This window comes from Cynocephalus volans, chromosome 4 (assembly GCF_027409185.1).
Source record: "Cynocephalus volans isolate mCynVol1 chromosome 4, mCynVol1.pri, whole genome shotgun sequence".
NCBI lineage: Eukaryota > Metazoa > Chordata > Mammalia > Dermoptera > Cynocephalidae > Cynocephalus > Cynocephalus volans.
Window position 1 is genome coordinate 42,952,704 of NC_084463.1, and position 22,772 is coordinate 42,975,475.

General features: G+C 41.9%; 1 protein-coding gene across 1 annotated transcript; it reads left to right on the forward strand.

Moving 5' to 3' along the window:
- Positions 1 to 248: 248 nt before the first annotated feature.
- Positions 249 to 18,589, forward strand: LOC134376751 (death-inducer obliterator 1-like). The gene is given in 14 exon segments (XM_063095234.1): positions 249 to 1,084; positions 1,845 to 2,166; positions 4,126 to 4,338; positions 7,575 to 7,788; positions 12,840 to 13,284; positions 13,424 to 13,583; positions 14,735 to 14,851; positions 14,995 to 15,045; positions 15,048 to 15,101; positions 15,367 to 15,502; positions 15,739 to 16,243; positions 16,529 to 16,682; positions 17,375 to 17,464; positions 18,368 to 18,589. Coding segments are annotated over 14 exon segments (3,519 nt in total).
- Positions 18,590 to 22,772: the final 4,183 nt, after the last annotated feature.

The following is a 22,772-nucleotide window of genomic DNA, read 5'->3' on the forward strand; positions in this document are numbered from 1 at the left end:
TTTCCTTAATGAGTCTCCTGAAATCATCTTATGTGCCACCCTTCACGTGCCACACTTCATGAAACACTGGTCAACAGGGCTTACTTCATGCACAGTCCCACATCTTGTAGGTAGAGGATTGTTCCATTTCATCCTGTTCTTATTTACGTTTAGGCAGGTTGTGCTCCCTCTTGTGTGTGGTTGAGGTTGTGTCATCTTTTTGCTCAGTGGCTTGCTGGTCATGATGTGATTACATTTTCTCATTAGGTATGGAAGGTAAAGGTGACCTACGCAGTGAGGACGCACCTGAGATGATGAAACCCACAAGGAAAGCCTTCATCAAAACCCAGGGATGCGGAAGAACAACTGTTGCTAAGCGAGAGAGTGTGGGAGATGTGGAGGCAGGCTCACAGGGGCAGCAGCCCCCACGGCAGCACAGCCTGGCCTTGGGATGCAGTGGGACGTGGTCACAGTGCACCGAGCCAGTGGAGGAATCCCTTACAATAGTTCAGTGCCGAGGAAGGAAGAACGCTCATGTCTCCTTTGAAGATTCCAGTGAGCCAATGTCTTGTCCAGTCCCAGATGTTGAAACTGCCTTGGAAGGGAGGATAGGAAGTACCTCTGAGATGAAAAGTGGCCCCCACTCTGGTTCCTTGAGTGTACAGGAGCGACCTGCCTCTTCTGGAAAGGCCAGAGGAAGCAAGGAAAAGGAGGACACCTCCGACAATGACAGTGATGGCCTGACTTTGAAGGAGCTTCAGAATTGCCTTTGGAGAAAGCGAGAGCAAGAGCCACCTGACAGGCCCCTGAAAGGCATCCAGAATCACCTAAGAAAGAAGCATCGGGAGGAGAAACCCACAGACACTGTGCATGTCAAGGCAGGAAATACTGTCGAGAATGCTCTGCCCAGCAAGCAAGAGCCAGAGACTGTCCAGAGGGTTGTGTCCCAGGCAGTGACCGATGACCAAGAGAGTCAGTGGGAGAGGACAGCAGCTCAGCAAGTGAAAGGTGAAGAGAGCAGGGACTCGGGCAAGCCTAAGCCTGAATGTGAGCTGCACAACCCCAACACCCTGGACCGCATGTGTCTCCAGCCTCGTAACAACAGGTGGGTCATGGGAGGACAGGGATGGGCTGCCCCAGCTTTAAAAGAAATCTGGGTGATGAAAATAGTGTTTATATTTGTTTTGATTTTAAATGTTACAAAGCTAGGCTGGATGAATAATTTGTTTATTCAAAAAAGACGAACTCATCATTATCAAAAAAGGAATGAAAGGCCAGCCTAGAGCCACCCCTCCCCTGTGGTAGGCACCCAACATGTGGCTGTTTATAGTCAAAGTGATGAGCATGGGAGGAGGTGAGAAGCTCCCTGCCCCCACCCAGCCATGTGCAGCCAGTGGCTGCCGAGTACCCCACACGTGGTCTCAGTAATCTGTCAGAGAGTGCTCCCATAGACTGTTCCTTGGGAGACAGCAGAAGGCCAGGTGCAGACTGGTGGAAACCCAGTGTGGACATGGGGGCAGCTCAGAGTCTTCGCTAGACTTTGGTGTTAAGGAATCTCTATTGGCTTGTTGGTGGGACAAAGGCATCACTGCTGTTTTGAGGAGACATATACTGAAGTAGTTGGGGTACAATGCCTGGAAAGCCTATAGCTCACTCCAGCCAAAAAAGGATACACAAATTTAGTTGAATGTTAGTAAAATCAGTAGAGGGACATATGTGTTCTTTGTTCCGTTCTCTGTACTTTTATGTATATTTGCATTTTCTAAGCAATAGAATGTTAAAACCTATTGGACTTCTTAATTTGTCAAAAAGTAAGTGTTTGTCCCTCACGTCCCATTCCTAATATCATTATTTTATGATTTCAGGTTTATGAGTTGCTGTGACCGATGTGAAGAACGGTTTTGTGGCAATTCTGGGGGCGCTTCTCAGGCTCGAGGAAGGCTTTTGGAAAGGAACAGGGAAGATTATATCTGCCCAAACTGCACCGTTCTGCAAGTGCAGGATGAGACTAAGGCAGAAACCACAGACCATCAGGAAACTAAATTTAGACCTGGAGATGCTGATGACACAGAGTTTACAAGTACAGGAACAGTGGAGCAAAAATCTAGTGAAGACCAAAAGATAAAGAGGAGAGTTGAGAAAGCTGCAAATCCAAGTGGCAAGAAAAAACTCAAGCTTTGCCAGCCTGTGAGTATTTTGCCTACTGAGGTAAACATTAAGGGGATGAACTTATGGGTTCCAGACTTGCTATTGGTAGAAATATCAAGGTTGGGGAAGTTTATGTCTTGAAATAAGCCAATTTCTACCAAAACAGGTTCTGCATCTGGGTGGGGCTTCCTGAGCTCTGCCCCCATCTCCTGCCCACACCATCTGGACAAGCATCTGTACCTACCTCATCAGCTGTTGTGCACTTAATTCTTAACAATCACTTTTATTTCCATGTTCTTGATGTTACTTATGTATTTTATGTGTATCAGCAGAATTGTTTTTGAATTGCTGAAATGCGTGTGCCCTCCTGTCCACCCACACATACCATCTCGAGCTGCTTTGTGGTTCTTTTGCCATCTTGGTGTGGGAAGCCCTGAGTGGTCTTGGTGCCTGCATCAGTCTGACCCTCACTATTCTTGTCTCAGTGTGTCATTTCTCTGCCTTGTGGCTATTTCCTTGACACTCCTTCCTACCTGGTTTTTATGTCCCTCTGGGACTGTGATTCTTCATCATTTTTTCCACATATGTCAGCTTCTGCTGTTGAGGAGAGATGTCACATGCTCATAATCTCCATTCCAGTGCCCATGAGGGGACATGACTCAGAGCATGTTTCACTCTGGGCCTTCCTGAGTCCCTGGCCCACCCCTACCCTGGCAGCTTGTCCTCTAACTGGGGCCAACCAAACAGGAGGCTTTGAGGTTGCTGTGTCTCAAAGCATCTCTGCCTTATGAACACTCTTGCACTGTTAGCTGCAAGGTGGAATTGCAAGGACTGAGCCATTTAAATAAATGTGCCATGAAAGTATTAAGACTGACTAAATGGAAATATGACACTACTGTTAATATCACAGTCATTAAGAAAAATTAATAGGAAAATCTCTCCATTTCATCTTTATCGTCAATGTGTTTTACTTAAGCTTATATAAAACTTTATTCTAAGTAAAACAGATTCTGTGGAAGAAAAATAACTATGTTAATTATTTAATTTGAGAAATAAGTTTTCACTTAAGTACATTTGAGGGATGCCTTCATGTGTATTTTAGTCTTGACCATCAACACAGAAGCAACCAAGTGTACATCTTGTGCTGTATTAGGTTTTTGTTACTGTATACCACACTACCACAAACTTAGCTTAGAACATCACACATTTATGGTTTCAGTTTCTGTTGTTCTCAAGCCTGGGCATGACTTCACTGGGCCCTCTGATTGGGATCTTAACAGGACTGCAGTCAGGCTGTGACTCTTGTCTCATCAGAGGCTCAGCAGGGGAAAGATCCCCTTCCAGAATCCCTCATGCTGTTCAGTATATAAATATGTCCCATGCAATTTTTGTGGCATACATATATAATATTTTTTGTTTGTTTATCTGAAATCCAGATTTAGTTGTGTGTCCCGTATTTTATCTAGCAGCTGTACTCAGATCCTAAACTTGGTTGGCCTTCCCAAAGCAGGGTAGCTTATTTCACAATCAGCAATGGAGTCTCCTCTCTTTAGGAAAGGCCAGTTTCTCTCTTAAGGGTCCTTTCTGGTCATCTCATTTGGGACCTTGCTTACCTGTGCAATTACTGCACGTTTGCCCTATAGCAGAACCTGATTGTGGGTATGAAATCTCATCCTGTGCATGGACCTTGCTAAGGCTCAAGATGGAGGGAATTATACAGAGCATATGTACCAGCGGCAGGGGTCCTAAGGGTCACCTTAGAGTTCTGCCCACCACAGATGGTTTGAAGGACAGTTAAAATGTGAATACCTTGCCTCGGGGAAATACACTCATGTAGTTTGAATAAGTAAAGATAGGATTTTATTCATATTAAAAATATTATTGACATCTCTTAATTAAAAACAGTGAGCTTGGTACTACACATAGTGATTTTACACAGCATTTTAACTGCAGAAATTGGCAAGCACACTGTCTGAAGTTCCCTGTTTTGCTCTGCAGGTGGTAGAGGCTCCAGGCACCTCCAGGTGTACCAGACCTGGGCGCTCCACTGTGGTGCAGCCCAACCTGGCCTACTGCAGCAAGGACCGCATTCTTAAACATGCTGCAGCTACTATGAAATGCTTAAGTTCAGGCAAAGAACAGAAACCAAAACCTAAGGAGAAGATCAAGATGAAGCCAGAGAAGCTCCGTCTTGCACAGTATAGTGTTCAGGTAAGTTGACTCAGACCACCCTTTGAACAATTGGAGCAAAATTTGTGTAACAGTGTTTCCCCCTGAGACTTGTTTTTTTATTATATGTAGAATGTAAGGGAAAGCAGGTACAGATGTACTGCAGATAGTATCACCTTTACCTTTGTCTTCCACCTTTTCCACCTATTTTTTTTTCATAACCCATTAGCTGAAATTCAGTCATATAAATGCAGTAAAGCAAAAGCAGCTAACTCACTGCTGCAGGGAGAACATAAGACTTCAGGACACTGGCAGCAGTCTTGAATAAAAGAGTTGGTAGTCACCCGACGGAGTTTGTATAGAGAGTAGACACACAGGGCAGTTGGGAGGGAGGTGAGCTCTGGACAAGTCTTTGTTCTTCATTTGAGACCTCACTCACAAGATTGTTTGTTTATTATTTTTATTCATTTATTTTTAATAGACTTTACTTTTTAGAGCAGTTTTAGGTTCACAGCAATATTGAGCAGGAAGTACAGAGATTTCCCATGTATACCCCTGACCCACACATGTGTAGCCTGTCCCATTATCAACATTGCCCAAAAAAGTGGTACATTTGTTACAATTAATGAAACGGATTTATACATTATCGTCATCCAAAGACCACAGTTTACATTAGAGTTCACACTTTTTTGTGTATTGTGTGGGTTTGGACAGATGTTTAATGATGTATGTCTTCCATGATACTGTCACAGAATTTCATTACCTTGAAATCCTCTCTGCCTATTCATCCATTCCTCCTCCATAACCTCTGGTCTTTTTACTGTCTCCATAGCTTACCTGTTTTTATTTATTTACTTATGTTTTATTTTTTGCTAAAAGAGAAGTTTATTTAATATAAATACATATATTAGTAAAAAAGAAAGAGCTCAAATCAGCAATCACCTTTGCACCTCAGGAAACTAGAAAATGAAGAGCAAACTAAGCCCAGACCAAGCAAAGAATGTAAATAATAAAAATTAGAGTATAGAAAATGAAAGAAAATAGAAAAAAATGTAGGGAAAATCAATGAAAGTAAATGTTGGTACTTTGATGAGATCCATAAAATTGGCAAACCTTTGTCTAGGTGGACTAAGAAAAAAGAAAACTCAAATAACTAAAATCAGAAATGAAAGAGGGGTCATTACAATGAAATTTACAGAAATCAAAAGGGTTATAGGAGAATACTATGCATAATTGTTGGTCAACAAATTAGATCATCTAGATGAAATGAATAAATTTCTTGAAACACATCACCTACCAAGACTGAATTTTGTAAGAAGCAGTTTCAACAGAACTATGGCTAGTAAGGTGGGTGATTACCATTTTTTGAATTGCTGGTGTAGGACTCCCTTGAGGATTTCTTACAGGGCTGGTGACATGGTGGTAAACTCCCACCATTTTTGTCTGGAAAATACACTATTTCTCTCTCATTTCTGAGGGATAGACTTACTGGATATGGTGTGCTTCTCTGGCAGTTTATTTCTTTTAGTATTTTCAGTATGTCATCCCATTTCCTTCTGTCCTGCAGAGTTACTGTTGAAAAGTTTGCTGTTAGTCTGATAAGGGCTCCCTTATAGGTGACTTGATGCTTTTCTCTTGCTTCTTTTAAAATATTCTCTTTGTCTTTGAGCTTTGCCAGTTTGACTACTTACTGTGTGTCTTGGAGAGGATTATTGGGGTGAATTTGTTTGGGGATCTTTGAGCTTCCTGGGTCTGGAGGTCCATGTCTCTCCCTGTTCCTGGGAAGTTTACCATTATTATTTCATTGGATAGGTTTTCCATACCTTTTCATTTCTCCTCCTCTTCTGGAACACCCATGAGTTGAATTTTCGTGTGCCTAAGGTTGCCTTGTAGCTCTCTTAGATTTTCTTCCTTTTTTGAAGGTTTTTTTTCTTTTCTTTCTTTCTTTTTTCTTTTTTTCCTGCCTGGGTAATTTTTAAAAAGCTCATCTTCAAGATAAGAAATCATTTCTTCTGCTTATTCTATCCTGCTGCTTAAGGCTATTCATTGTGTTATTTCGTTGAGTGAATCTTTCAGTTCCATGAGTTCTGATCATTCTTTTATAAGATATTAATCTCTTTGTAAATTTCCTCCCTTATATCATAGATTTTTTTTCTCATTTTTTTATGTTGCCTGAGTCTTCTCTTATGTCAGTGAGTTCCTTTAAGATTGTTGCTCATAATACCCCTTATGTCCTTGCAAGGGTTTCTTGCTATATACAGTCTGGTATTGCTGAGTTACTGTATTCTTTTGGTGGTGTCATATTTTCTTGGATTTTCATATTTCTAGTATCTCTATATTTATGTCTGGTCATCTGTTAGAGAATAGTTGCTGCTTCTTCTGTCACTCTAGAGTGGGCTTTGCAGAGAAGGATGTACTCTTCTTTTTCCACACTCCACTGGTGTCAATGCCATTAGGTATCTGGTAGGCTGTCTGCATGACAGGTGTGATACTGTGGTGGTCTTGAGCTGCTTTTGCAGCAGCCATATCTGTGGTAGTGGCTGTGGTGGCCCACCCATGTGGAAGGGGTTTTTTAGTGTGCTCCGTGTCTGCTTGCAGGCAGGAGATGCTGCCCTCAGGTGCTGCCTTGGACTCCAGGTATGCTCTGCTTCTTGCCTGCTTCCAGGTGGATGAGGCTGCCCTTGGTACTCTGTGGAATTTGGGGAGAATTCAGGGATTGCTGGAAATCACAGGTTCTTCTCTCAGGCCTGTCCTGGGGCTCAGGTTGATGTTACATTTATGACAAGCAAAGTGTAACTAACACTGTTTGGAGAGTTTTCTTGATTATTTTCAAATGCTTATTTTACTTTTAGGTGACTTAATTTTTAAAGTTGGTAGTTTTAAATCATAGAACTGACAAAGAAGTGGTTGCTGCTGCACCCAGGAGGAAAATGGCTGCACCAAGCATGCCCTGGGCCTGGCAGAGGATAAAGAAACATCATTTGTTCTCTTCGTGCATCCTGTGTCACTGCTTTCGTACCTCAGCAAGGTTACAGGGGGTCCTGTGTCAGGGATCTTCTTGTCACTCAGAAAGTTGGAATACTGAATAAGAGGTGGGAGTGCTAAGGGTTAGCTCAATGTGCAAAGGTAGCCAGACTGCTGCTAGGCAAATGTGGTGTGCAGACTCAGGGTAGATGACCCAAAGAAGGTATAGGATTATGACCTTTCTTGCTCAGTGAAATGAAGTGGAGGTGTACTTTCTGGCCTTCTTAATAATTGGGGTATTACTTATTATCCAGGGATGCATTAAAAGCTCTTCTCTGCACGAGAGACCAGCTTCAGAAAAAAAAGAAGGCACAGTGAAGAAGGCGGTGGTGGCTTTTTCTAGGAGCCAATCCCTCGGTAAGGAGACAACTTGTGAAAGCAGCATGCCATCCTGGGCAAGCAACCACAATTACAGTGCAGTAAAGCTGGAAAAGACTTCCACTGTCTCATCATCACTGTTGTGCAAATGTATGTATCACCTGGGGGCTGGCCTCCTGGACCCCTCCCACTCTTTCCAGATAGCCATTTCCTGAGCCTGTGCAGGACTGGGGGTTGCAGTTGTGTTTTAATGCTGTTCATAAACACTGGCTGCACCATCAGTGCTGGAAGGGAATGCCCATGTGCAAGATGCCTCCTGACACTGAGGATCTATCTCTAATCTCTTGGGACTTCCAGTCCGTGTTTTCCAAAAAGGTGTACAAACCTCATTAGTAAATGTTTCACCTTGATGATTAAGTTTTTAAATCTGTTTTCCTTATCAGGCTCTGATAAGCATTTGTATTGCCTTCAGCAAAATCTGAATAGATAGACTGCCCAGCATTTAAAATTCCTCATTGTCCAAACATCAGTTAGTCTTCTTACAGCCCATATAAAACTTAAGTTTTCCCACATGATCCAATCTCAGCACATAAAATCAGCACTTTTTTTTATATGTTCTGTGAACCTCTTCAAATTAGTGTTGCATCTCGTATTCAACTTAGGTATGCTTTTCAGGAGTTAAGTTTAACTCTGACTGGACAGGTGGGAGTTTTTTCATGTCCTAATCATATACTACACACCCAGATAACATGCATTTGAATTTTGAAGGGCATTTACTGCTGCTCTGTAGATCCCACAGTGAGTGAGGGGTGTGCTTGCCCATGTGGAACCGCAGGGTGTCCTCACTAAAGAGAAAGTGCTGAGAATTCTAAGTGTGACTGGTTTCCTGGCTCATCTCTTAAGCTATTATTAAAGATCAGACTATTGAAGGTCATACCCTGGCATACATTTCAAATTAATGTAATGAGGATATTCCAAATAGATCCATTAAACCCGATTAGATCACGCAGCTTGTTGATTCGATCATGCATCTTGTTTCTGAGACTAATGCTGCACCGTTAAATTAAAAATTTAAATTCAGTCCATCCGATACATTTTATTCTATCATAAAACTATGGTCAAATCAGTTCTTATTTATGGTGTTCATAGTGCATTTTGTGCCTTAAAAAATAAACACCAAAAAGATTAAATAGCCCTAGATTTCAGGATTATAAATGTGTTCTGTGTTTTCCTTTTTATTGTCCTTTGAACACATCACTTGGCGGGGCGGTACTTGTGTAGGTAGGTGCTAGATCTATTGTGGTCTATATATGTATATAAAAAAAGTAATTCCTTTTGGTTATGTAAGCAGCCCAAGACCTAAGAAATGGAATCCCAATTGAGTTAACCTGTTACTGTGTTATAATGAATCTCCATACACCTTAGCTTGTTTGAGCTGAGAATTTCAAGCCAGCAAATAGCATGTCTCATATGTTCATCCAATTATAGCACCTGTGCAAAACAGAACTTTTAGAGCCAATGAACAGATGTTAAAATAAGTATCCCATATCTGTGAAAGGGATTGGAGCAGTCACTTTTTAACATTCTGCTAAAATGCTTTAATTAAATTGATTATATGCACTTAACAGTAAAGGAAAGAAAAACGGGGGGGTATAAATAACCACAGAAGAGATAATTTGGATGATTAATTTCAGTTCAGTTAGTTTTTCTCTGTGTTGACCAGAATTGGAGAGCTGACCCCAAGACTCCAAGTGTGGGGGTTGAGGAGACTGTGCACATTGGAGAGAGGAAAAGATGGGGAAGTAATCTCCTACTTCACTCACTTTTTGAGGGGGGACAGGGATGGATGGAAGTCCAGATCAGAGAGGGTAATTTCTGTACTCATAGGTTTTCTCCTTTGGCCTTTCCCACTTCTTCCATCAGCTTTTCACTGACACTGATATGGCTAATTAACCTTCCCAGCACATCTCTACATCTCAAAATTGAAATTGATTGATATCTCAAATTTATAAGGGACATACATTTTAGCTACTTTCTTGTGATCATTTTCTGTTTCCCCAGAAATGTCATTTTTCCAAATGATGATTGGGAGGAGAGTAGGGTCATGGGTAAAATAATTCAAGTTCAATGTGCCTCTGCCTCTCTCTCCCACCAAACATCTCTGACTTTTTGGTAGCAGGGCACATCCTCTGAGTCCTGACAGGTATAGTGGGAGGGGGCAGCATGCACACAGCCCATCATAACTGCACCCCATGAAGACCCTTGTCTCCCTGACTGGCTGCAGAAATGCTTTCAGGGGGCGGGGGTCCTGAGGCTGATATCGGGTCCATTTCCAGTCTGTGTGACTGTGTACATTGTGAGAAGTCCTGTGGTGTAGAGCTGAGCATTGCTGCTGCTTGTGGAGGTGGCCTTGACAACATCCTCTGCTCCCACATGGCTGGTGCTGCCCTCGGTGTGTGGGCACAGGTATAGCTGCTCAGTGAACTGGGCCTTTCTGTGCAGGAAGCTCTCTGCTGCTGCTTAAGGAGGTGCCCTGCCTGTTAAAGTATCCTTCACATTCTCAAGGTGATGCGATTAACATGCAATTTTTGTAAATTTTGGGGGGGTGGATTTCTGTATAATTTCCTTAGTTTACAGACACAGTTTGCTTTTTAGTTCTCCCCAAGAAAATGGTGTTTCTCTTGTGTTATTATATCTGTTTGCTTCCATATTGCCTCTCTTTGTTTCCACTGTTTACCCCCCATTACTCAAGGCATGAAGTGGGCTAAAAATTCTTTTCTAACGTATTTGTGCTTTATTACAATTTTGGAATGGAAGTGCCTGGTCTTTATATTTACAGACACAATTCCCAGTATATTGGACTCCCTAAAGTCTTGTTAAGTAACTTAAAACATTTGGGATGTGAACAGATTATAAGTAGAAAACAGATTTCAGCAGTTTAATTCTAGCTGTGGGAGTTGAAAAGGAAAACCTTAATAGCCTGCAGATGTAAACCCAGATAATTGCTTGTGTGAGTTCCCCATCAGAAAGCCTTGTCCTCCCGCTCATGTGTGTGTGCCACACAGGTGGCCAGGCACAGTGTGAAATGGATCCAGGAGAACATGTGTCCTCAAGGATAAATTCTGGCATTGGCTCCAGAAGAACATTGCATTGAAATCATGAGCAAATTTCCTTTACTAAAACAAACATATGGTAGAATACCAGATCCCAAGATCGTTTTGTAGAAATTTAAAGCTAGTGGTGGAGGGTGTGTCTGTGTTTTTTTTTTACAAGTTGCATAAGCCATTTTCTCTGTCTCTCCCAGAGTTGTCAGTGACAAATAAATGAGGCTGGGAGTAACCAGACATTGTACATCTAAACCAGCATTCTCCTCCCAATTTGACGAAATATCAAAATTTGTTCTGATAAAGGATTTAGCTGACAGCTGATTTTTAATGTAATCCACATCGCTGGAATTTTCTTGAAAGCCAATAATGACATTCTTTTTGTATTTAAAGTGTCTTACTTTTAAAAATATTGTTATTAGTATATTCATTACTACAAATCGTGGTTTTTCTTTATGCCCTTTACCTGATCCATCATGTCCCAAACTCCCTCCCTCTCTCCATCCCCACATCTCTAGTAACCATTAGTTTCTTCTGTCCTTCTGAAAGTTCAAGGAATTGTAGTCTTTTCTGTTTCTTTGTTACTTTGCTTCTATGTTTCTTTCTTTCTTAGCACCTAGTTATAAGTGAGAGCATGTGGTATTTATCTATCCTTGTCTGGCTTACTTCACACAACATAATTTTCTCCAGACTCATCCAGGTTGTTACAAATGGCAGAATTTCATTCATTTTTTATAGCTGTGTAGTATTCCATTGTGTACATGTATCACATTTTCTTTATCCAGTCATCTGTCGATGGGCACGGAGGTTGGTTCTATATTTTGGCTATTGTAAATAGAGCTGCAGTGAACGTGGGAGTGCAGGTAACCCTTTGAAGTGATTTCCATTTCTTTGGATATATATACAGTAGTGGGATTGCTGGATCATATGGTAGTGCTGTCTGTATTTGAGGAAGCTTCTTTGCTGTTTTCCATAGTGGCTGTGCTAATTTACAGCCCCACCAACGTTGTAGCAGAGTTCTCCTTTCCCCATATCCTCAGTAGCATTTGTTATTAATGGTCTTTTTAATAATGGTCAGTCTAACTGGAGTGAGATGATATCTCGGTGTGGTTTTGATTTGAATTTCTCTGATGACTAGTGATGCTGAGCATTTTTTCATGTACTGTTGCCAAACAAGCATCATCCACTGACATGCCGTCTGCACCAGAGCCCCTGCCTAGCTGAGGGGCTGCAGTTCTGATCTTTGAGTTCTGGTGGACTATATAGGATTATAATGCAATGGGTTCTTTCCTGGCATGTAAAGGTTTTTGTGCAAGTTGGGGGCTTTTGAGGGTTTTTTTTGAGCTTTTGACTATAATCCTTGTTTTAATTAAAAGCACTAATTTACTGTTTACCACATTAATTGAATAATGACTAGAGGGCTTTAAAAGGGGACATTTAAACAGCAACATTATTATATTGTTGGTTGCCAATTCTTAGTATGGAAACATGATTGACTTTCCCCATCTTGCAAATTCCTCTCACCTTTCCATATTTCATTAATGGCATCACCTACAAGTGACTCGTCTAGTAGGACAATGTGGCATGTGAACCCCCCCCCCGCTCAGATGTGGTTGCCACAGAGGTCCACTTGGGGTTGAATGTGCATGTAAGGAGCACTCGTCTGTTTACCCTTCCTGAAAAGAGTTTTGAAACTCAAGTTTACAAAAAAATTGCACTTGAATTCTGTAGTGCTATCCTAAACCTATGTAGGGTATTTTTATTTGTTTTTTTGGTAAAATGAAGTTTGTCCTTCAGTTTTAAAGCTCAACTGAGGAGTAAATTGAGTCTTTGATTATGGAGTTTGTTGGTCGAAGTAAAAGCTTTAATATAATAAAATAATAAAGCATTTTTCTATCTGAAATAAGCCAAAGTCTATAATAAATACTGCTGACAGCCCTTAATTATGCTTCTTTTCTGAATTTTAAGATTTTAAAAATCCTTTTTTCTAGATGTATCCTATTCAGTAATGCCTAGTAAGCTCTTGCTAGTTAAGGGTGGGCATGCTTTGAAGCCTGTTCTCCTGTGTCACCTGCACACCTGCGCTCTCTCTTGCAGCCAGGAAGTCAGATGGAAGAGCAGAGGAGAAGGCAGCGGTGGCCTCGGCCTCAAAGAGAAAAGCCTCCCCGGGCTGCTTGGTGGGCAAACGACCATCACCAAGACATCTCGCTCCAAAGATGTCTCCTCCATTTGCTAATGTGGCAGCAGCCAAACCGGCCATTAAAAAGGCACCCTCTAGCTTCAAGGGCACCATCTCACAAATGCCGTGGCTCTCGGGCACCCCATCAGGTGGCACTTCTGCTGTCATGCAGACGGTGGCTTCCACACAGTTCCCTGGATCTGCTGCTTCGGTTGGAGCCATTGGGAAGCCGGTAACAACTTCTCTTCCTGTGGCCTCTCCAGTCCCAGGGCACCTTGGGACCTGGAGGCCTGCCCAGTCACAGCCCAGTTCACAAATTCGGCAGAATATAAGACGCTCCTTGAAAGAGATTTTGTGGAAAAGGTGGGCTGTTGTCCTTGGCTTTTATCTGTGGCAGCTCTTCCATGTATGGCATGATCATTTTGAGATTGCCCCACTGTTTCAAAAATGTAATGTATCCAAATTCAAGGGTTTTATGTAGTTTCTTTTTCATTCCATTCAGAGTCTGTGACAGTGATGACTTAATCATGACAGAGAAAGAAGTAGGAAACATCACCCTTCATCTGGAGAAGGAAATGTTTAACTTGTTTCAAGTTACAGATATTCGCTACATGAGAAAATACCGCAGCCTGCTGTTCAACCTCAAGGATCCTAAAAATCAGGTGTGTGTGGTCTCTGTGTACTGCAATATTCCTGACGCAGAAGGAAACTTGGTGTGTGTTTTCTATTCGCTGAGTTTCACAGTAATACATCAAACAGCATTTGCAACATTTATATTCTTTCCATGAAAGTTAGAAAGTATTTTTATCCTCTGTGACACTTCTGTATGCCCCCATGTACTTGGTGTTATTTGAGGATCTTTCTGTTCCCTACCTTAAGTGGACTCTTGTCAGGGATCTCAGTGGCTGAAGTTCATCTTTTATTTCACCAGATTAGCCTCTTCTAAACATTGCAGTGCCAAATCACATGTCCATCCCTTCATTTGCTCTAAAGTAAAGTACAGATTCTTTAATCTAGAATATGGGTGTGTCCATATTCTGGCTACAGACAGCCTTTTCTGCCTTATTTTCTTTTCTCTCATCATCACTTGAGTGAGCCCGACAATTTGGGCTACTTCACAGTAATAATAAGGAGCAGCCCCTCCAGTTCTCATCATTTCGACGGGTGCTGCAGGGCAGCTCAGTCCTCATAGCAGCCGTGGAGTGGGGGTTCCCCTGCAATGAAAATGGAAATGAAATCTGAGAAGGCTGAGCTGCTTGTCTGGTACAGTCTCTTGCCTCCTGCCTCCAGGGCTCCCAGTCTTCTGGTCCTCTGTGTCACTCTCTGAGCTCTTAGCTGTGCAGTAGAACCAGGGTCAGATACTCTGCATCTCAGCGTGGTTAACAGCCCCCCAGCACAAGTCATTTCTTCCTGTCTGTATTCCTAATACTGTATATTTCTGACCTGTATTCCAAATTGTGTACATGATTTTGTTTTTCCTGCGGAGGTGACTTTTTATTTTTTAAAAAAGAATCAGTGCAACATGGGCCTTGCTTGACTTTGAAACGCATGTTTTCTGTGCCTCCATTTGCTCTCAGCTGGGCGGCCTGGCACATGCTCTCAAGGGACTGCTTTGGGAGGCAGGTGAGGTCGCGCCTCTGCAGGGCTCTGTGCAGTGCAGCCTTCCATTGAAAGCTTTGGTTTTTGTCCAGTGGTCCTTGAACCTCCAGGCAGAGCTTCTTGTGCTGCTTTGTTGTTTCTTTAGCCTCCACATTAACACACACAGATATTGTTTGAATGAATGGATGAATGAATGAATGATGTTTCTTTATAGGGACTCTTCCGTCGTGTTTTGCGTGGAGAAATCTCTTTGGCAAAACTTGTGAGAATGAAGCCAGAAGAACTTGTATCTAAGGAAATTTCCCAGGGGAAAGAGAAACTGATGACATCTGTGAGTACTGACTTAGAATGGCTGCTTCAGATACCAGAGACTTAACTTTACCAGAAGTCAAATAATACACTGTTTGCAGGAGTGATATGCTTTCCTCCTGGAAAACAAGGTGGAGGGCTTGATTTTTGTCTTTTTTATTTTAGGTGATAGAATCCAGAACTAAATTGTGCCATGAAGGCAAAAAGACTGACATTAAAAACAGGAAACCATTCCCAGTATAAAAGATTCTACACCCGTGTCAGACTTAGGTGTGAGCATTTTGGTATTTTCAGGGTTCAGAAAAGATAGAGTAAAATTTCTCCATTCCAAATGTTTTTAGGTGTCTTAAATTATTGGGCAGGACACTGAGCTTATAACAAATATATATAATTTCATTACTTCTCAAGGACTTGTATCCAGTGGTCCTTTTTTTTTCATCTAGCGGTTCTTAATCACATCCACCTTTTTTTCATGTGTGCTGTTAATTTGGAAGTGGCATTGGAAAATAAATGACCTACCTTTTTGTTTTCTTTGAGGAACAGCAAGAATCAGTACAAGCTGTCCCTGAAAAAAGCCCCCAGCCCCTTCTGGACGTCCGTAGCAGTTTGTTGAAAGACACAACAAGCCACCGTGAGGCGCAACTTTTTAATCTAAATTGTAAAATCTGTACAGGTGAGCATAATTTTGGGATAATGTTAAACTGGATTTTGTTTAAAATCACTAATCCTTGTAAAGGTGAGTTTAAACAAACAAAAAAAAAGGGTAGGATGGATTTCTGAAGTTCATGAAGTTAGCTCCTCTCTTTGCATTGTTGCTTTTGGGTTCTCGTAAGCAATTATCTGCTCATGAGCACGCTGTGGTCTTGGATGTGCCAGATTTCTCACCATGTCTTTCCTCATTTACCTCAGGTCACATTTCCTCATCAGAAGATGAGCCACCTCTGAAAAAACAGAAATTGCTGGCTTCTGCTAAGAAAGAAGACTTAAAATCCAAGTGTGTCAGCTCTCCATCTGATCCAGTTCCTAACTCAGCTGATGAAGGAACACCAGGAACTCTGCCCAGAAATGCTTCTGAGCCAGACCTGGAAAGTGCTTCTCATCCAAACCTGAAAAGAAAGTATTTCTCTGGGCCCCCAGGAGATGTCATTCCTGAGCTCTCCCCAGTGGAAGGCCGTGGGAATGCAGTGATCACCTCGGTCATTATGTCAAGCTGGGACTCCAGGACTGGTCCAAGTGGATTGTGCACAGTCACAGCCTCCATAGCAGCCCAGCCAGACAGTGCCCACGTGGTACAAACCAAACAAGACACACTGATGCCTGCTTTGACTTCTGTGACGGTGCCCAGGTTCATACTGGCTAAGCCGTCCTCATCCCCTGACCCAGGACACTTGTCAGTTCCATCACAGTATATCAGGTGTGTATTTCAGATATAGTCTGAAAGAGCCAATGAAGTTTTCTTTTGAACTAATGAATGGAGGCAATTGGTGATTTCAACTATGAATTTTACTCAGAAATACAATTCAGTTTATTTGTTCTTTGACCAAAATGTCTATTTATATCCTTATGATTAAAACATTTAATTGGCAAAAGTAAGCTACCAAAACTTGCAGGAATTTTTACTTTTAAACACATGGTCTTCATTCTTTTGAAATTCTCATTGTACACAGATTTCCTTATTTTTCATGGTTTTGTTTTACAGTGTCTCTGAGTCACATTCCTCTGAAGAAGGAGATACGACCCACTTTTTATCTCAACTCAACACTGTTTGGAAAGGATTTATTAACATGAAAAGTGTAGCAAAATTTGTCACTAAAGCATATCCTGTCTCTGGGTGTTTTGATTATCTCAGTGAGGTTAGTACGAAGAGTATGTGTGTGCTTGTGTGTATGTGTCTTTCACAGGATTTCCTCTACTACAGGCAGATGTGACACTCTTACGCTGGCTGCCTGGTTACTTAAGTACGTCTGAAAGCAAGATAATGGTTGCTGCAGTGGGCCAGCAGGTTTGCACAGAGCAGAAATTTGAGCAGTTGGGCAGCTCAGTGATCTGTTTAGCAATGATCTGTTTAGCAAGGGCATTTACCACACGTGTGTGCCCAGCCACCAGCATGGCCAGGCGTCTGTAACCTGCATAGTGTGGGTGGCAGGTGTAACCTCCTGATAGGTCTTTCATTTTTCAAAGTTAACAAAGATGGCACTAGAATTTATGACCTTAGGAAGGAGTGGCAAGTCAGTTATCCTGGTAATAACTGAATCATTACTGTATGTGTGTGTGTGTGTGCTCACAAAAGATTACATAAAAAGGGTGCGCAGTAGTTTCTAAACAATCCTGTTTGTCAGAAGGTTATTACACCACCTTTGGGTTTGGGAGCTCGTAATCCTGGACGGTAGTTCACCAGTCAGTATTTAATACGGTTATCACCATTTTCCTTGGAATTGTTGTTTTCTTGAAGTTTGGGTTGTTTGGTGCCTTCATGTTACTACATTAGTCTCTTTTTGAACACTAGAGTTTCACAGGTGATTTACTCAAAGTACTTTTTATTTAGGACTTGCCCAACACAATTCACATCGGTGGGAGGATTGCACCGAAGATGGTTTGGGATTATGTTGGTGAACTCAAGTCTTCTGTGTCTAAGGTATCCGCTTATAGTATAGTCTCTGCAACAATGGAACATAGGGCTTATTTAAACATCTTTTTTAACCTTTCATTTTGATGGTTAACAGTTGGAATGTCAGCCTGCATCTTACTAGATACTTTCAGGTGAATGTTAAAGTAAGTTTATATAGTTACATTCCTGTGTGATGGTGTGTTTGAGAAATACAGTGATAGAAGGGTTTTTTTTTTCTTTACTGTAGTCATGTCTATATGATTACATTTTAGTAAAAAAAATGTAAAAACTTTATTTCCTCATTTTTATTTTTATTTTTTTATGATTGAAGGAGTACAATGGGAATTTGGAGGTGATCTGGCAAAAGGCACCCAGCCTAGGCTCTTGAATGGGTTTTGATTTTTGGGGAACCCCTGAGATTTAGCTACAGCTGCGTGTGTCTGTATGTACAGTTTTCCATCAGATTCCGAAAAGGGATTAGACCCTGTGCCTAGTTTAACCCTCCCATGTGGAGACACACAGGGAATGGCTGCAGATCGTGCAGCGGCTCACTCTGCCCACAGCCGCTGTGCGTGCGGGAAAGCTTACTTTGCTGCAGACGTGGGTAGGCCTACACCTTACATGTCCTGTCCCTCTCACAGGAGAGCTCTCTGAAATTGTGGCTGTGAGTAGAAGTCATTTTAAAGGGTCTCCTGCTGAAACCACGACTTGAGTCAAGAAGTTGGATGCTTGACTGTGAATTTCTTTTACTACTTCATTATTTCATTATTTCAAATGTTGGACAATAAGGCTATGAAAGTCAAAATCAGAATTGCTAAAATCTCCCATTTCAGGCTGTACTTTTGAGGTTTGGGTACAAATTTTAAAGCAGATGCTTTTGTCGCATGGCCACAGGTGAAGTCTTTCCCCTGTCCTCTGTTTGCATTGTAGGAGCTCTGTCTGATCCGCTTTCATCCCCTGACAGAGGAAGAAAAGTTTGCCTATGTTTCTCTCTACTCCTACTTGAGCAGTCGTGGCCGTTTTGGTGTTGTACCTAATAAGACCAGGCACATCAAGAACCTCTACCTCATCCCACTGGGTGCTAAGGACCCTATTCCATCCGCACTCTTGCCCTTTGAGGGACCAGGTAAGCACCAACTTTCTGGGTGGTAATTAGGAACATGTGATACCCACACATATTCTCCCGTGACATGGAGTCCTGCTGAGTTGGGATCCTGTACGGGCCCCTCCACTTCCTGGACTTGTGTCGGGGGCTGGAATCCATCACTCCCAGCATGGCCCCAGCACCAACTGGAGCCCACTCTTAACACCTGGCATGGGCTTGACTCATGCCAACTTTTTGGAATTAAATGCCCACAGAGGAATTGATTAGTATCAGTATGTAACCCTTGTCCTTGGTTTCTTTTACCATATATGTGGCTTAATTCTAACCACTGAGTCTGAGGCTAGACCTTCCACCATGAACTCAATGGATACAGACATGGATCTAAAAAGTCTTCATATACACTGTACACACTGGTGTTTTGGAGGGCATCAGGTGGGGGTGTCGCCTCTGTGGAAGATGGCACATTTTAACTGAAGCTGGTCTTTCAATATCTCACCTACTTACTTGCCTATTTTCACACACTTTATGAATTGTAAACCTCACAGCAGCCCTCACATGGGAGGTGGGGAAGTACCATCCTGTGCCCAGCTGGTGCTCGGCCTCCCACGGGGCAGCCTCTTCCCTGCTGCAGCCCTTGTGGCCTTTGCTTCTGCGCTTTCTTGGGACACACACCACTCTCCAGGTTAACACTCATGATACAGGAGCTACCAAAATGGAGTGAACCCAGAGAGTTACGCCTAGGAAATCTGGTCCTCTCTTGCTCCTCCCCTAGATGTGGAGCACAGTTGGGGGTGCTCGTGTGGCCCTTTGCCCTCATGTGTTTGGTATCGTCATGCTGGACACACCTTACAGCAGTGTAGAGCATCATTGATTTGAGACAAGTCCCTTCATCTCAGTAAACATTTCTTCTAAGGTCCAAGATAGGTGAATTTTATTGTTTCTTCCAGGAATATAAGTTATTTCCAAGGTGCTAGTTATATTTCAAATATTCATGCAACCATAACATAACATAAATATGTGAGTCCGGTGATAAGAGTTGACTATTTCAGGATAGGGGTACGCATTTTGGGAAAGGCCTATTTAAATTTAAAAACTTTGGGAATTTTGCTGGGGATGTTCAAAACTGTGGAGCTTTTCTAGATCATTTCCCAGTGTGTGCAGATGAGATGGGCGAGAGTTGAAAGCATCTAAAAAACCAGCTGCTTATTAGATCCCAATCTCTAGACAGCTTGCTGTTTTCAAGACCAACATAAATATTAAGTAACCTCACCTCTGATGTATAAGACAACAAAGGTCAAAGCCAGCTTGCCAGGGCTGGGATATACTAATTGTTTTCATCAATAAGCATATTAGGCTATTAAAAGATAGTTGAATGAACCACATTACGAAGCCTGGAGACCGAATCTTCCTGAGTTTAACACAATGGTTAACCCAGCACATGCAGTTGATTCATGAAAGAAACTTGATTTGTGCAAGAGCCCTGATGTTAGCCCTTTAGAAGTTGAGCCTTTCCCTGAATGAGGTAGTCCCTGGTGACTTCCGCATGCAAAGACCCCCCAGTCCTTCCTGTCTGGTGCCCCACCCCCACCCCGGCCAAGCCCACTCCTACTTCTGCTCCTGAGACCAAGTTTGTAGGGAGAGAGCCTGGCTTACAGAACTGCCCCACAGACAGAACTTCAGCTGTGACTCAGTAGGTCCGAATGTGCTCAGCAGTTAAACCTGTACTGAAGCTCTGGGACCATCTGCAGCAGAGATAGTTTGTCCACAAAGGCCATGGTAGCTGATTTAACAATTGACCAAACCCCAAAACTCTGTGTTTAAATTAGCTATAAAGTATTTGGTAAATATCTATTATGGTGAAAGAAATACTATTTGAAGTTAAAATATCCTTAATGAATACTAATTAGGAAATTAAGTTGATAAGTTGCTCTTCGCATTGGCCAAGCAGGAAATTTTGGAAGTGCTGTTCAGTGTGGTGGCCAGACGCCACATGCTATCCCCTCCTTTGCCTTTTCTTTTGCTGACACACTGCTGTTACCAGATTGGGCAGGGAGAGGACGTTTTGACAGAAAGTTCTCATGAGAGGAGGGTGGCGTGGTACTAGGATATGTTGTGATCACAGCTCACCCATGGTTGCCTTCAACACGAATCTCTTACACAGCAGCCTGTGAAGCAGGTGACCTTTAGGACACCCTTAAGCAGGGAGGGGAGCAGAGCGGCGTCAGTCTGCGGAGGCCGGGTTGCCCGAGTTCAACCTGGTGGCCTCCTCCTAAGTGGCGGGCAGGACATCCACCTGCACTTGTGTGCTCAGCTGTCAGTAATCAGTTCCGTACTGGAATTTTGGAAGACTCACAGCAAACATATTTAGAACTATGAAAACAACACTGTGAATTGATGTGTGATCATCTCTAAATCACAAAAAGAACAGGACAATCTTAGCAGTGCTTTAAATTGTAAGAAAAAAGTGTGATTACCTCCTGTATTTTATGTAATGTTATCTGTAAATTGAATTTATACAGTCTGACTGATTGTATCCTTATGCTACTGAAACAAATATTCTGTCCTTCGTGAATGATTTTTCTGTAAGTTACTGTTTGTGACTTGGCTGTTTAGTTAGTTCCCCTTTGGGAATTCTTGATGGAGTGTGAGTGTGGGGGTGGGAGATCATTATGGGAATGTTAGCATTCCTGATGTAAGTTGTCACAACTTAGGATCTTTGGGGTAACGTTTCTTAACAAATACCTATTCTGTAAACTGATGCTGTGCCCCGAAGCTCCCAGTCTGTCTCCGTGTGACTGTCCTTCCCCACCAGTGTTCTGAATGCCTCAGCGCTTTACTTAAGCACAAGCCCTGTGTTTACAAAGACTCAAACATTAGCAAGTTTTTGATAAATTAATGCTCATTGAATTTTTTTCTAAGCCTCAAACATCTACTCTAGCTATTTCAGTCAGCATTATTGTTTCATTCATTGTAATTCTGGTACCAGAAACTAATGAATTTACCTAATGGTTTTTGTGCTTTACTGATTATGATCCTTTTGGTCATTGTAAATTGAGTTGAATTGGTCCTTAATCATTAACACCTAATACTAGTATATTTAGCTTAACTTATGTGTTGCAACTCATAAGTGAATGACAAAAAGGGCTGTTACCTTCTGGATATGTCACAAGAGGCACATAAGAGCGTATCTGAGATCCGTTTGTTTAAAAGACATGCTGGTCCACACGCACTTTTGATCCCTGCAGGTGAACAATGTTAGTCATTGCTGTAGTGCCCTTCCCGCCGCCTCCACCATGCTATTGCTTTAGCATTGTGTGTAATTTTTTATAAAACATGTAACAAGTTCTGACCGTTGGGGTGAGTTTACTCTTGAATTGGGCACTTGGTTCTGTAGTTGGTGGCTAGGGGACTAATCCCTCCCTTTCAGCGGCCACCATCAGGGCTGGGTAGGCCTGGTGGTGACTTCATGGGACGGGAACCATTCGTTCTTTTGCAATAAGCTCCTCAAACACTCGGCTTTATTTTCCCACAGAATTTCCCACGTGAAAGCCCTTAATAAAATTTACCTCTGAAGGATGAAAACTGGATTTAGATTCTAAAATTCATACAAATATTTTGTTTTCAGGTCTTGAGTCACCACGCCCAAATATAATCCTTGGGTTAGTAATCTGTCATAAAATAAAACGTCCTCCAAGTGCTGGAGAGTTAGACAGGATTGAGAAGAAACGGCCCCGACTTCAACAGGAAGACGTGGACATTTCCATCTACCCCACGATGTCCTTCTGAAGTGTGAAATAGAGAAAACCTGGCTAATTTATTTGACTGTACAAAATACATGTTGATAATTTTTATATTTTCTTAAACTTACTTTTTCAGATGTAAAATTAGAGAATTTCACATGTTCTTTTGGAGTCTATTGCATTACACATCACTACAGACTTTCACTTCATAGCACAAATTTTTAAGTTATGGAAATATGGAGAACTTATCTACTTGGGGTGTTTGTGTTATAAAACAAGTGTCACTAGCTTAAATTACCTTGAAGTAGGTGTCATTTCCAATATTTAATATGTTGTGTAGAGTTTTTTTGTCTAAATATACAAAGGTAAAAATGAAGTTTCTTTAGGTTTTGTTGATAGAAATTTCTGTAAGTTGTATTTATATTGCAGAGTATTTTATCACTGTATATTGGGCTGTCAGGTTCTGTTATTTGAAGGAGAATAAATATCT